Source organism: Xyrauchen texanus, chromosome 43 (genome assembly GCF_025860055.1).
Source record: "Xyrauchen texanus isolate HMW12.3.18 chromosome 43, RBS_HiC_50CHRs, whole genome shotgun sequence".
Lineage (NCBI taxonomy): Eukaryota > Metazoa > Chordata > Actinopteri > Cypriniformes > Catostomidae > Xyrauchen > Xyrauchen texanus.
In genome coordinates, this window is record NC_068318.1 from 2,555,086 (window position 1) to 2,571,672 (window position 16,587).

The 16,587-nt window shown below is 41.1% G+C and overlaps 1 protein-coding gene across 3 annotated transcripts in view; it reads left to right on the top strand.

Annotated features, from left to right (window-relative positions):
• pam (peptidylglycine alpha-amidating monooxygenase) overlaps positions 1-16,587 on the top strand; it is a 220,511-nt gene that overhangs the window by 162,776 nt on the left and 41,148 nt on the right. For all 3 annotated transcript variants that reach the window (XM_052116273.1, XM_052116275.1, XM_052116274.1), the window contains 4 exons: positions 2,950-3,160; positions 3,394-3,597; positions 4,839-4,957; positions 7,527-7,626. In XM_052116273.1, coding sequence (XP_051972233.1) covers positions 2,950-3,160; positions 3,394-3,597; positions 4,839-4,957; positions 7,527-7,626 — 634 coding nt within the window. The remainder of the gene's footprint in view (positions 1-2,949; positions 3,161-3,393; positions 3,598-4,838; positions 4,958-7,526; positions 7,627-16,587) is intronic.

Below are 16,587 nucleotides of genomic sequence, written 5' to 3' on the forward strand. Positions count from 1 at the left end.
AACTTAGAGCACGAAAGTTGTTCGGCCCGATGAGATCTACAAGTGTACCGAGTTTCATATTATTACATGCAAGCATGTTTGATATATGGACAAGTGTTCGAATCCCATTCCAGGGGGCGCTGTCGAGCCCCCCTGCCACGCCCGCGTACCATCTTCGGACCGGCACTGATGGCCGCGGGTTCTGACCTGTGTGCAAAGTTTCAAGAGTTTTCGAGCACGTTAAGGGCCCCAAAACCTTGAAAAACTAAAATAAAAGCATTTTCACTCATCAGCAAAATCAGCACCCTCCCCACAGACACAGAGAGACGTAGGGTCAGTAAGAGAGGGAGAGAAAATTCTCTAAAACATCCACTTTCAAACCAAAATATCTGACTTTCTGTTGGTCTGAGCTAATGACTGTAAATTAGAAAGTTGTCCGGCTCGATGAGAACAATACAATTACTGAGATTTGTGACTGTGGGTCAAAGTGTATAGCAACCCCCCCACTTTTGTCAAAAGGTGGCGCTACTGAGCCCCTGCACCATGCCCGTTTCTGAAACTTTGCACATGTCTACTGGCTAATAAATGTGATGTGTCTGTCGAGTTTCATGCAATTGCAAGTATGTTAAGAGTCTCAAAAGCATCAAAAAAAATATTCAAGTTTGAAGCGTTGCCGCGGCGACAGTATCAAAGATATCAATAATCCTTTCACATGTCTACATCTGCCGTGTGTTTACATTATACACCTAAAGTTTTATGTAAATCCGGTAAAAATAAGAGGGTGATTTCAAAGCATTTTGAAAGTGACACACTTCATTTTGCCAGTTGGTGGCGCTATAACTTTGATTCACAATACTCACATCCATGCGATCGGCCTCTTACAGCGAACACACTGGCTGAAGTTTCATCGAGATCAATTAATGTATGCAGAAGTTATAACACACTTCCTGTTTCTCTTTTCGCGCCATCATTTCGTTTCCTCGCCATGGCCAAACCGTTCGAGATATCAAAAATCCGCTGTCAATTTTCATCCTCAATGTCTTGACTTCATGCTGACCGAGTTTCGTGGCGATTGGTGGAATTCTCTAGCAGGAGTATTTCACATTCCATTGCATGCGTTTTCCAAAAAACCCTAAATAGACGATTTCCTGTTGGGCTGAGGTAAAAAGTAAAAGTATGAAGGATATATGAAACGATGAGATCTATATGTGTACCAAGTTTCATATTATTACATGCAAGCGTGTTTGATTTATGGACCGAGTTTTCGGACCCTGTTCCAGGGGGTGCTGTCGAGCCCCCCTGCCACACCCGGGTACCAGCTTCAGCCCGGCCCTAATGGCCGCGGGTTCTGACCCGTGTGCAAAGTTTCAAGAGTTTTTGAGCACATTAATAGCCCCAAAAGTGCCCCAACAGTCGTAAAAAAAATAATAATATTAATCCTAACGAAAACAATAGGGCCTTGCCTTTTCAAGGCTTGGGCCCTAATAATAATTCTAACGAAAACAATAGGGCCTTGCCTTTTCAAGGCTTGGGCCCTAATAAAGGTTTATTCGGTGACTAAACATAAAACAGAATGTATATACAACAAATTCGTTACAAACAAAGAAGGTAACCGAACAGGTGTAGGCTGAAGCCATGGCTTATTACGCCTACCCTATTTACAAAACAACAACTACCCATCAAATTTTGAACATAAACAATATACATGTATAAACATATGTCTACATACACACATTCCTATATACACATCCTGCATATATACTCATATACATACATATATACATACATACATTCAAACCTCTGCACTTTATTCAAATATTCAATGAAACAGATGAAAATAAAATGCAAAGTAATCTCTTTAGTATTCTACTGTATTCTAAATACCAGTTATATAAATTGTAACTGTAGTGGAATAAAGTTACTTATATTTTATATTTTAAATATGTAATACTGTTACATGTATTTCGTAACTCCCTAACCCTGCCCACAGATGAGTTAAATGTGTTTATTTTTATTTATTTTTTACTTTTGAGGGACTAATGTCCCAAAATCCACTTGTGAAGATTATTTTTATATGTGAATTTTTTATGATTTATAATTTTTTAAAGTGGCATATCAAACAAAAACTAGAAATGCTACTCTTTACACCAAAACAGCTTTCAATGACAGTTTCTTACCAGAGGCACAGTTTGCTCTGCGCCCATTGAAGCGCTTCACGGAAATCAATGGCATATTGTTGTCACGTGAGAAGTTTAACCCATAAATGACAGTCTAGAGTGTTGCCTCTAATGTCTGTTTGTTTAACCAATGGATGGGGTGTGTTCTGGAAACTTCTTTCCAGAAGAAAAAAGTTATTCGGTGTCTGTACTGGTGCAGATATTACACACTTGTGTTTATGTTAATCTAAAAAGTTCCCACAGTCATGGAAAACCTGGAAATATCAGAGAATAAAAAAAACTTTAAATTAACAAAATATTATTAGTTATAAGTCAGGGAAAGTGCTAGAAATTTCTTTATTAAATGTACATTTTAAAGTCATTAAATGCTCTAAATGATAATGAGCTACATATTGCTCTTTGTGAGTACTTGTGAAGAGTGAAACTTGCTTGCTCTCTGAATGTCAAATTTTACTAGCTTATAACTGTTTCCTGTAAGACAAGTCTTCCTGAAGGGCGGAGAAAGCTGAATCATTCGTTGTCCTGCATTCCAATCTCAGGATGTCTTGGAGTCATGTACAATAAAAAGTATAATTGTTTACATTTATTAATTCCAAGGATTGGCAATGAAAACCTACACTAGAATTACATTTAAAATCTCTATAAAATGATTTGTAAAAATCCTTATGCAGTTATCACAATTGTCTGGAAAAGTAATGGAATAGTCATTAGTCAAAAAGAATTGGAAAAAATGAATCATTCATAGTATAATTTTCATGAGGTGTGACTTGTAGCACTCCATCTCCATATGCAGGTTTTCAAGCTGAGCAGCAATGGTAAAGATCAGCAGCTTCTGGTTCTGGGAGAGGCTTTTAAACCAGGAAGTGACAAAAACCATTTCTGCCAACCAACAGATGTGGCTGTGGACCCCACCACTGGAAACATCTACATCTCAGATGGCTACTGCAATTCCAGGATCCTCAAATTCTCACCAGAGGGCAAATATATTGCACACTGGGGGGCAGGTACACACACCTATATCTATGTCTTATTCAGACACAAGAATCTGTTGTGAATAATTTCAGATTCATTTCAATGATAGAAATACTATTATATTGCTGTGTTATATGATACAGTCCAATGCAATAAAATGCCATTTGGTTGATGTTGATGTTTTTGTAATTGAAAATTGCATCATCATTATGTTCAGGATATATATAAATATATATATTTATTTCTTTTATTTTTTATGGAAAAGGCTCCTCGGACAGGAGGCGGCGTGTCTCATTCCGAATTCCGCACAGCCTGACCTTCCTACCGGATAAACAGGAGCTGTGTGTGGCCGACCGGGAGAATGGACGGATTCAGTGCTTTATGACCGAGACGGGCGAGTTTGTGAAGGAGATAAAAAAAGAGGAGTTTGGAGGAGAAGTGTTTGCCATTGCATACAGTCCTTTCCAAGGTGTGCATCAGAGAACATGATAATCTAAAAACTGATATACTGTAGATGAAAGTTGGAACTTGATAGATGCTAATACAGATCCATTTTAAAAGTTCATTTACTGTCATTTCCAAACCCATACCCTTTTTCTTCTGTGGAACAGGAAAGGAGACATTTTTAAGAATGTCCAAGTTTCTTTTTTCCATACTATGAAAGCATAGAGTCTTGATGCATCATAACTTTTTGTCCAAATGTTTGTCTGTTTTTCACACAAAGCTATTGTATGATGTCATAAGACTTGGAATATGATAAAAGGTTTAATTTCTATGTTAATCAGTGTTTTTGTTCTAACCAGCTGTGACAAGCGATATGCTGTAGATCACTTGTTTTACATTTTCGGCATCGCGCCGGGCAACCCCGTAATCTGAATTTGCACCAATTCAAAATCATTCTCATAGCGGTATGTTTAAGCCAGCATCTCATGAGCCGGATTAAATCTACTAGATTTTGGCCAAGAATGTTACACCTACCGAATGTTTTCGCTGAGGTCTTCAGGCGGAGGTCTGTTACAAACTCTAGTCCAGAATGGAGAAGAGGTGACAGTTTCAAATAAATGAGGCTGGGCATAGAAATGCATATATTATCTGACTACAAACTCATCTGACATATTTAGTCTGTCCTCTGGTTTGTGTGCAGATCTATTGTGTTCTTTTGTTAGTATTGATGTGGCAGATCTGTTTTTATATAAACAAAATGAGTTTTCACTTGAACACCCATCTCGCGAGTGATACTGCTCCCGTGCAGTCTCATGAACATGCAGAGGAGAGCAACGGTTGTTCAACAGTTTCATTAAATAAAACATTAGATTTTTATTTGTTTCTTACCAAACCTTTTATATGCTTTCAGAACAATCACGAGTCTCATGCAATAATTTATTAGACTTCTAAATTCTTCTTTTGTATTGTTTTTTAGCTTGAAGAGGTATTTACCATAAACTGTCATTGAATGACATCACTAAGTCATATGGGGTTATAACAACACAGGGGTGTGTAAACAATGACTGAATTTTTTTTTTTCTGTGAGCTATCCCTTTAAATTTACTGAGCTCTCATCGCTTAACAGTGTGAATTTATGTGGCCCTTAATTTCTGTAGGATTAGATGTCCAAAAGTATATGGGCCCTTTGATGACTGATGCAAAACGTAAATCAATATTAATGTGGACTGCACGGCTGCAGAACCTCATGCTTATGTGTTATTTCAGGTGGTCTTATCTACGCAGTGAATGGAGAGCCTCCATATAGGCAGGCTGCCCCCCTCAGAGGGTTTGTGCTCAATTATTCAACCAAGGAAGTCCTGGATACATTCAGTCCAGAAACACAGGTGCTGATCACATTACACACACATTTACACACTTTTGCTTAACACAACACTCACTCAGAACATGATAACAGGTTACTCCTGTTATAGCCAGGCCCAGACAGAGTTTTATTACATATTCTGTTCTGAATTTAGAGAAAAACTTAAATTCTGCAGAATAGATTGAAACATTGTAAATTACATAATCAAGGCATAAAACAAAGACTTAAGGGTGGAGGATGTGTGAAACTTTGTGAATGATATACTAAGCTTTTTTGTGGAGTTGTGCATGCATGAATTGTGTGTAAATACAGGCATAAATATAGCACATCATTTTGTATTAGCTGTTGTTCGTACAGTGTTAAATATACTTTTAGATGACAAGATTATCCCTGGCACCCTATTGCTCATAGGTCAGTTGCTCTAATGTGATGCTCAAAGTTCAAACTATTGTAGCTGACCATTTGCCACTAATAGAGGGACTGATCTTGTGCATATCTAGATACATTAAGTTGTGCAAAACATTATTGAAATTATTCAGAGAAAAAAATAACATCATAACATCATTCACCCAATCCTACTGTTGCACTAAATGTCTTTTTTCTTTCTTAAAAAAATATCAATAATGTTTTTTACTTCTGTCTCCCACCTTCCATCCTACTTGTGCTTCTCTGAGCAAATTTGAAACATTGAAACTTCTCATGTTATTGCCTCCTTAGGACGAATTACTTTTGCTATATTTTAGATTTGTGAGTCACTTTGGATAAAAATGTCTGTTAAATTAATAAATGTAATATGTAATGATTAAACGTAAGAGCTCAGAGCTCTATCAACATCATGGGGAAAACACGCAACACCCTACATGTTCTTTAACCATATCAAATTTGTATATAATTTGCAAATATTGTTTGTGCACCATGCTTGTGAATTTGTGGACAAAAGCACACCTCAAACAATTAGATTAAACTAAACACTACTGATGTATAACTTTGAAATGCTATGTCTACATCAGAGGACTGGACAAATTCAAACATCGATAACAAATAGTCTAAAAATTGTCTTCTAAATATAATATATTCACACCATCTATTTCTGCCTTCTTTGACAAAACATACCTATCATTTTAATTGTGTTTAATGACCCTGTAAGTGCCCATTTATTTCACTCATTAAACAGGCAATTACAAAGTAAAAATCATAAATCTCATATTTTGATTCATGCATTTTAGCAACATTATATCAAAATGGTATAGATTATCCTTATAAAATGCAAACGTCAAATAAACAAGTTAGGTCAGAGCAAGTAATCCAGAAGTAATTAGATTGGATTATCCAAAAAATATCCTCCAAGAGATTGTTACTGACAGCAATTTTAAATCATGTCATTTGTAATCAGTACCAGATTATAATTCATAAGTAATCTTCCCGCTCTGGCATCAATTCACAGGTTTAAATCAGCATGAGCCTAAGGCTTGAGTTAGGCCTGAACTGACATCCCTCTAATAGAGAATGATTATGTGGCTATATAGTGATAGTCAATGATAACATTTGAAATCCTGAAAACTGATCATTTATTATAGTTTATTTTTATGGTCAAAGATCCTTCATTTTTGGTAGTTTGACTGAGGCATGAATTCAAACAAATCTGTGGTGAGAAAATGCTTTTATTTTAGCTTGCTGTACAGAGCAAGTGTAAAACTTGAGTATTATATTTGAGTCTAAATGAATATATAAACCAACCCCACTATCTTATCTAACAGTTTGTCATTTAATGCTCTTATCTTGTCCCTTGTCTCTAATCTAGTAATCATCAGACATCTTGTGTGGAAATTGAAGGGGTGGAAATGTTAAAATATTTTGTTCATATTCATGTGAAATCTCTGATCAAGCCACTATCGAAGGTCAGGCTTCCTAAGTTCCAGTCAGGCTTCCTAAGCAACCAATTGGCCCGGTTGCTAGGGTGGGTAGAGTCACATCGGGTTAACCTCCTCAAAGTCGCTATAATGTGGTTCTCGCTCTCGGTGGGGCACGTTGTGAGTTGTGCGTGGGTACCGCGGAGAATAGCGTGAAGCCACCACACACGCTGCGTCTCCGCGGTAAGGCTCTCAACAAGCCACGTGATAAGATGAGCGGATTGATGGTCTTAGACATGGAGGCAACTGAGGTTCGTCCTTCGCCACCTGGATTGAGTCACTACGCCACCACGAGGACCTAGAGCGAATTGGGAAAATATAAAAAAAATTATAAATGCCCATATTCTGTGGTGATTTGATAAAGAGTGCTAATGCTGAGATACGACCCACCTCTCACACCTGTCTTTCAAGGATATTTTCATCCCTGTAAGCAAAAAGCTAGAGTTCTATATTTGTTTTTTCCATCTGGTCTTTCTTACGTTTATTAATTTAGCAGATGCATTATCCAAAGCGGCAAAATACAAATAAAGGAGCAATCAGTATTAGTAATATTCTGTATTGCTGCATTACAAAGTACTGCAATGACATCTTGTTTTAAATCGGTTTAATATTGCACATACTTTTACATGATCATGTTGGGATCTGTTGTCTCACATCTTTTTTTCTCTGTTTTTCCTTCAGGAATTTAAAATGCCACATGACATAGTCGTTACATCAGATGGGAGTGTCTTTGTTGGAGACGCAGCCTCAGATTCTGTGATGAAGTTTGTTCCGTCTGAGAGTAAGTTATGATTTGTTTGACTAAATATATATTGAAATCTATTTTGATCAGTACAACTGCACAGACATCGCAGGGTTTTTCCTGGATCAGAAATGACCTTCGACAGTGGCTGACATACACCGTCATCCACATGCGTGAAGATTTGTTTTACATAATTGCAATAAATATTTAAGTCAAGTCATTTTTATATTTTTATTGCACTTTTCACAACACACATTGTTTCAAAGCAGCTTTACAGAAAATTATGCTGTTCCAGAAAATTATGTTTTAAAGTCCTCATTGTGCAGTTTAAATGAATAACACGATTGAAAATCATGTTTCAATCTGCCAGCATCCCCAGTGGGAGTGGGAGTGGGACATTGGGCTGGACCGAAGCTGGATCTGGCAGGCTCTGGGTAACCTTGGGATATGTATCCCGAGGTTGAGAGTGGGAAACAAAAAGAATAATAATATAGCTGCAAGTCGCAACTACGGGGCCAAGCACATCAACGACATACAGGAAATATGATTGGACATCACTGATTATGATTTTAGGAAACATGCATAAAAGACACAACAATTATATTTATTCTAACTTTTGACCATTAGGTGGCACTGTCACCAAATGTATATGATGCTGTCAGGGTGTAGGTTAAATTACAACAAAGTTTAATGCCAATAGAATTTGATATGAGAATGTTCCAACAATCATATTGTGCTTTTATGGAAGCGGCATAAAAAGGAAGTAAATTTCCCATTTATTTCCAGGTTTAATTGAGATATGTAACAAATATTTTATTGATAATTGCCTTAAAAACATAGCAATATCTGATTATAAAATCAACCCCCCTGCCGAGAGTCTGTGAATATTTTTACTTTATTGATTTTGATTTAACCCTCTGGGGTCTGAGGGTGTCTTGGGCCCTGGAGAAGTTTTGACATGTCTTGACATTTGTGCTTTTTTCAGTTACTTAAAAACATATTAATGGCTAAAGTCTGATTATATGAATGAATGAAAAAAAGTGTGATAACTCTTTGCATGCGCTGCACACCTCTGAACAAACAGTGAATCAGACATGGTCTTTGACAGCTTTTCTTTTGTCTGTTCTTAAAAATCTATTATATTATTATAACTAGTATTTAATATATAACTTCCCAGATCCATGGTTTTGCCTTTTCCCGATATTGTCAATCATCATCTGTCAATGAGTGTTGCAAATCGGCATCTGAATATTTGTAAGATATTGTCGATATCCGTGTAGAGGTTCCTATAATATGGAAGGAAGCGGGAAGCAGGGTGGCAGTCCAGGTAAGTTAACCTTTAATTGTTTTTCAGCTTTACAACAAGTATTGGCTTTTCAGCTTCACAATAAGTATCGCAGGTCTCTAAGGTTTTGAACACAGCTTCACACTAACGATCAGCAGCTTCACACAGACATTTGTAAATAGCTTTTGAGCCTCCACTTCGGGTGTGTGTGTCTCGGACGCTCTCTCCCCCACTGGCATTCTTGGCGGCCTTTTGAAGCCCATCTCCATCACTGTAACGAGACATGTGTTACATATCATTAATCACCAGGTGATTACCCTTACTGCTTCCTCTCTCCCCAGTGACAGACACATGATCATGTCCCGCTCCACATACCCCCACTGTCCGACTCAGGCCCGGGCAACGTCTGGTCTGCTAACCCCGCCCCAACCCCCCCACCCCAATCCTGGAGAGGTAATCAGACACAACCATCTGCGGCCCCAGCCTATGGACCACCTTGAATTTGAAGGGCTGAGGTGCCAGGTACCAACGAGTGATCTGCACGTTGATATCCTTCATGTGGTGGAGCAACTAAAGCGGGGCGTGATCCAAGTGGAGAATGAAGTACCGTATTTTCACCTGCCCAATTGCACACTTTTTCGGGTTTGTCGTGAGTTCCACCCGACACACGGAAAACTCTTTTTTTTTCTTTAACTTTCTTTAATTGAAGGGGGGGGTGACACTATTTAGCAGGGCTGGATTGGGACAAATAATTCAGCCCTGGAACTATTCAGCCCCTCCGGCCCACACCAGATGTGAATTTAAGATTATTAACAACAACAAAATCTGTAAACTGTAATCTACTGTAAGCTTTGACAGTTGGATTTCTTAAGTGACATTTTTTCTTTCATCAGGATCTTAATTATTTAATTAACTTTTTCCATTAAAGTTCATTAAAACATATTGAACATATTTACAGAAGAAAAACGAATTGCTTCATCTTTCAATCATGGGCGTCCAGGCTTTAAAGCTCATGTTAAATTCTCCTTTAATTAAAAAATTGTACTTGCCCTTGATAAATGATAATTTACCACAGTTATTGTTATTGCATAGTCTCCAGAATTTAACTGTGGTATTCGTAAGAACATGATCAAAGGTAAAACCGTGCTTCTCATTACTACACATAAATATTGTTTCTAAAAAACAAACTATGGAATTAAAAATTATGAAAAACATGATCCATGTAGAGACTATAAAAAAATGGCATAAAAATTACATATTCACCTAATGTACAATATTTAGTATAATTATAATTAAAAGTACATATTTCAAATACATATTTCTACAGTTATTATTACTAACTGCAATGCAATAAGAATGATGATGTGTGGATTGAAAAGAATGTAATTACCATTGTGAATGACACCATATTTTCCTGTTTACCTCATCATTGTTGTTTAATGTTGGGGCAGTTTAATCTGGTTTCAACAAGCTTTGCATGAGCCTTTAAGGTTTTCATATTTCGTGCTGTGTAAACACACGGGACTGCATGTTGCGAGTGCAGTTTCATCAGTACTGTGCGGGAGGGCCGGTCCTGCTCTACTCTGGTGCTGCCTTTGGCCAGTGGATGCGTTAGGTGGGAGGGCCGATCCTGTTCGTCTCTCATGCTGCATTCAATAGAGGAGTTGCGCGTGAGGGCCGGTCCCACTGTGCTCCCACGCTGCATGGTTTAATCGGGTAGTGGTGTTTCATCATACTTTTGGAGAATTTGTTGGTTTCCATGCACAGCAGTAAATGGCAGCGCTTAATAAATAAGAGTGGGGCAACTGACCGGCCCACCAGGAAAATGCCTGGTGCGCTAGAGTGCTAGAGAAGACTGTATCCATATTCCATTTATTTTATTTTATCCATTTATCCATAAATTCTTCTGAACTTTATAACATAGAATAAAAGTGAAGCTATATTTAGTGTTCGAAGGAACAGTTTACCCTCAAACAATAGCGTGTTTTTGATTGAGTGACCTTATCATACAAGAGACAAGGTAATGATGCTCTGAGATGGCATCGCTCTGTGGCAGAATTGCTATGTTATCAACAGCAATTCCATAATACAATATAAAATCTAGCATATAATTATGGCAATGAGTTGGTCCTGTTACATTTTGTCTGACCCCAACAGAGTTGAGAATGTCTAATACCAATGTATCATTTTCATTATCTCTGTGAATGTTAAAGTCACCAACAATTAAATCTCTATCCACAGTAACTACTAGACCTGACAGTAAATCTGCAAATTCTCAAAGGAAGTCTGAGTGTCACGATCCCTGGTTGTCTGTTCCGTGTCACCGTCACCATGTTCCATTGTGTCATTGCTCGCACCTGTTTATCGTTTGTAATCATCCTGCCCTTGTGTGTATATAAACCCTGCCTGTTCCTCCATTACCTTGTCGTTCGTTGAATGTTGTTGATGTTCGCTCCCATGCCTGTATTCCCGTGTTCCCAGTTCCTGTGTTTTCGTGTTTTGTTTTCATTTTGCCCATCGCGGTAGTTTCATTTGTTATGTCTGTTTATTTCTTGTGTCAATAAACCCGCGTTTGGATCCTCATCACTTGTCTGCCTCCGTCCGCATTCTTAACAGAATGAACGACCCAACATGGATCCAGCGGTTCTACAGGCCAACTGTAGTCTGCTCAGCTTGATGCAGGGAAACCGGCCGGTTGAAGAGCACATCCGCGATTTTCTCGCGATTGCGGGTGCCACCAACTTCCCTGACTCCTCCCTGGTGGTGTTTTTCCGGGCGAACCTGAACGGTGCGCTCAAGGAGCGGTTGCCACTGGTGACGCGCGGTTGGACGCTCCACGATTTCGTTGAGGAGACTCTGCTGGCCTGCGGTTCATTGTTCACTGTGGGCGTCGTCGAGGAGGACCCCGTAGCTCCTCCCACAGTAACTCTCCATTTGCCCGTGGTTCGTTCCTTCATGCCTGCCTTGGTCAAGGAGCCAATGCTGCCAGCTTCGTCCGCCCGGAGGAGAAGGAGAAGAAAGGCTTCCGCTCCCCAGTTCACGCCTGCCCCGGTCAGCGAGCCAGTGCCTACGCCTGCCCCGGTCAGCGAGCCTGCGCCTGCCACGGTCAGCGAGTCAGCGCCTGCAGCCCCTACCATCAGTGAGCCAGCGCCTGCAGCCCCTACCGTCAGGAAGCCAGCGCCTGCAGCCCCTACCGTCAGTGAGCCAGGGCCTGTAGCCTCAGACGTCCCTGAGCCAGCGCCTGTAGCCTCAGACGTCCCTGAGCCAGGGCCTGTAGCCTCAGACGTCCCTGAGCCAGCGCCTGTAGCCTCAGACGTCCCTGAGCCAGCGCCTGTAGCCTCGACCGTCCCTGAGCCAGCGCCAGTAGCCAGGACCGTCCAAGAGCCAGCGTCTCTCGAGCCTTCTAGGGCTTCTCCTCCCGAGCCTCCTAGGGCTCCGCCTCTCAAGTCTCTCGAGCCTCCCAGGGCTCTGCCTCTCAAGTCTCTCGAGCCTCCCAGGGCTCCGCCTTTCAAGTCTCTCGAGCCTCCCAGGGCTCCGCCTCCCAAGTCTCTCGAGCCTTCCAGGGCTTCTCCTCTCAAGCCTCCCAGGGCTCCGCCTCTCAAGTCTCTCGTGCCTCCCAGGGCTCCGTCTCTCGAGCCTCCCAGGGCTCCGTCTCTCGAGCCTCCCGGGGCTCCGCCTCTCGAGCCTCCTAGGGCTCCGCCTCTCAAGTCTCTCGAGCCTCCCAGGGCTCCGCCTCTCGAGCCTCCCAGAGCTCCGCCTCTCGAGTCTCCCAGGGCTCCGGCTCTCGAGCCTCCCCAGGCTCCGCCTCTCGAGCCTCCTAGGGCTCCGCCTCTCGAGCCACCCAGGGCTCCACCTCTCAAGTCTCTCGAGCCTCCCAGGGCTCCGCCTCTCAAGTCTCTCGAGCCTCCCAGGGCTCCTCCTCTCGAGCCTCCCAGGGCTTCAGCCTCAGAGCCTCCTAGGGCTCCGCCTCCCGAGCATCCTGAGCCTCCCGAGCCTCCTACGGCTCCGCCTCCCGAACCTCCTACGGCTCTTCTCCCAGAGACTCCAGAGCCTCCCACGGCTCCGCCTCCCGAGCCTCCTACGGCTCTTCTCCCAGAGACTCCAGAGCCTCCCACGGCTCCGCCTTCCCAGCCTCCCACGGTTCGGCCTCCTGAACCTGTCCTTGCCCTGTGGCCAGCTCCCAGGCCTCCTGAACCTGTCCCTGTCCTTTGGCCGCCTCCCAGGCCCCCTGAACCTGTCCCTGTCCTGTGGCCAGCTCCCAGGCCTCCTGAACCTGTCCCTGTCCTTTGGCCGCCTCCCAGGCCCCCTGAACCTGCCCCTGTCCTGTGGCCAGCTCCCAGGCCACCTGACCCAGTCCCTGTCTTGTGCTCCCCTTGGACTGTCTGTCTGCCCCTTGTGCTCCCTTGGACTGCCCGTCTGCCCTCTGTGCCCCCTTGGTCTGCCTGTCTGCCCCCTTGTCCCCCCTTGGATTGTCTGGTGTCCCCGTGTGCTCTTCGTGGTCTGCCAGTCCCCCCCTCATTCCTTGGACGATTCTGTTTTGTATGTTTTGTTTTATTTAGGATCGTCTGGAATCCGATCCTTTGAGGGGGGGTTATGTCACGATCCCTGGTTGTCTGTTCCGCGTGTTCTGTGTCACCGTCACCATGTTCCATTGTGTCATTGTTCGCACCTGTTTATCGTTTGTAATCATCCTGCCCTTGTGTGTATATAAACCCTGCCTGTTCCTCCATTACCTTGTCGTTCGTTGAATGTTGTTGATGTTCGCTCCCATGCCTGTATTCCCGTGTTCCCAGTTCCTGTGTTTTCGTGTTTTGTTTTCATTTTGCCCATCGCGGTAGTTTCATTTGTTATGTCTGTTTATTTCCTGTGTCAATAAACCCGCGTTTGGATCCTCATCCCTTGTCTGCCTCCGTCCGCATTCTTAACACTGAGTAGGGCCCTGGGGGTCGGTATACAGCAGCAGGAGTAAAAGATGATAGATATGTTTTATTATTATATTGATAGGGTTGCTCCACTACCAAATGTTTTGCTTCGGTATGATACCTACCCAGGAACCTCAGTACTAAATAGATACTTTGGCAACAAATAAATAGCCTCAGATTACTGATGAAATCCCACAGAAATGTACTTGATTAAAAGAATTGCATAAAGTCTTATAGTTGCAAATTCTGCAGTTTCCATTTAACTTTTTCTGGATTTCATGTTTTTAGTAAGTGTGATAATCAAAACAGTGTTTAATCAAAGGAATACATAAAGCTTTAATCAAATAAAATATTTTTTTAAAAAATCAACAAAAAAAAAAAGAGTTTAACAGTATAAATGAAAACATTAATGGAAATAATGTGATTACCTGTGATACAAGGTTTCTACTGCTGAATCACAGCCTGATATTCAGTACACTTGTTTTTGTGAGATTGCTTACATGTAATAATTATCATAAATAATAATAAAATCAGTTATTGTTAAATTATTGTTATTAGTATTATTGCTATTTGAATATTAAATACAACAGTAATATTCTTCTGTCGTAATGTCTTCAATTTCACGCATCCAGTGAAACAGAGCTTTTATTTTGTCAGAACCGTTATTTTGACTGATGTTTGAGTTCCTCCTGTGTGGTAGTTTTTAATAAGGTCCACATTATAAATTAGGGATGGGCATCTGGCGGCCCGCGGGCCGTCTGTATTATTGAATACGGCCTGTCGGACAAGACTGAGGATTGTTTTTATTTCTTTGAAAAAGGGATTATGTAAAGATTGCATTCGGTTTATGATGTTATTACAACAATTGACCAGAAGAGGTCGCTTGTTATTAGACCTGCTGATCACGCTAGGATTCTAGCATGCAACATCTTACACTTGCTCATCATTTATAAGGTAAATTGAGCAAAATTTTACCTCAGCTTGACAGCGACATAGTGCACGCAATTGTTAATGTACACAGGTGGAACACTGTCATTAAAATTTTCAATTTGATTCGCAAACCATTGATCAAGTGATCAAAGAGGCGTAGAGTATGATAGATACATAGCCCTGAGCTGCTCTCCTCACAGATGTAAAGGGTAAATAATGGTAAAAGTCATCAAATGTTTTTACAAAATCTGTGACAGTTTTTTAACTAATACCTATAAGATGATTTATTAGGTGGGGATGAAAATATTGTCTGTTCATTTGTGTGTTTGTCTGTTGCAAATGTGGACAATGCCAATTAGATACATTTTCTTGAAGTACATTGCTTGTCGATTGAACATGAATTTGTACATGTGAACGGCATGTTTTAGTAAAAACACAAGTTACAAAATAATAATTTTAGTTTTTATAAATATTGTTAAATATTAATTTTAATATAGGTAACAAAATCTTTAAAAGAGCATTGCATTAGTTGTGCATTTATTACCAACAATCAGGGACGTATTATCGACTGGGCCAATGGGGCCAGTGCCCAGGGTCCCTTGACTATCAGGGGGGTCTTGCCTGCCTGGGGGGCCCCTGGGCTTTGAGGTTGCACTATCTAGTTTGGTGATCCCCGCGTTCGATAAGCCTTTTGGGAATGAACAACGAACACCCATGTAAAACATGTCAAAGATTTGCAGACAGACAGTCAATTGAAGAAATGAGCTGTTCCTTCACAAAAGGAGAATATTCAGCATACTGAAGCATCTCCTCAATAGACATCAAATTCCAAAATAATGGCCTCTTGTCTCCTCGCCAGTGTACCACCCATAGAATGTCTATGGGACCACTGCATCATGCATCATTTTAGGCTAAGCTTGTAGGCTACAAGGGTCGTGTTAGTGTTCACAGCTGTTTGAAATATGACAGAGACTAGAGCGGCACCCTCGTTTATTCTTAAGCATGAAAACTGCATTTTATTTAATTACATTAGATCTTTCAGCTGGGTTATTACTTCAGAGGGATGTTTTTAAACTCTAGACTGCCGCCACCTTGGATAATACGGTTCTAGTCCAGGCTCAGACTACCCAAGCATGCTACATAATACACTCAATTTAGAAATAGACAGGAAAATTGTATTGATGACAATTGTTTAAAACATTGAGTGCAACACACAGAATAAGGGGTTCAACAAAGAATAGAGCCATCCTCAGTAAATACCAGTAGTTCATTAAAGCAATACCACACTCTTTTGGTGTAAAAATGTATCACCTCCAAAAATGGGGGCAAAGGGTTAAACACCATACTCAAAACTACCCCCCTGCTAACACCCTCAAACAAACCTTAGAGCACCCTCAATTGCAGACCAGGGCAAACTACTGCCCAGGGGTCGATTTAACATTTATATTAGAGCTTTCATTTATCTGGCTTTGAGAACTATCCACAAGCTTTTAATATGCTCAGGGATGCCTGATAATAGATGCAACACCCCAGTCAGAGATTTATATGTGCACAATGTACCAAAATAACTGTACACACCTGCTCAATTGAATATGTAAGACTAATTTACTGTAAATTGGCAAGCAGGTTTCCTTGAATCCCAGCAAACACAAAAAATGCTGCATCAATGTATGTCCTAATCTGCCGGTGCAGCATTTTGCTGTCATTTTCAGCGACGGATCATGTGAAAAAATATATTTTTAGTAGTGGAAATGTGAACTCCCCAAGCACTAGCCTGTTGAAACCAAGGACTTCCACTGAGCAAAGATACATCCAAAACACGTCTTTTGGACATCTTTGCTGCATGTTAAAAAGACGTCCCTT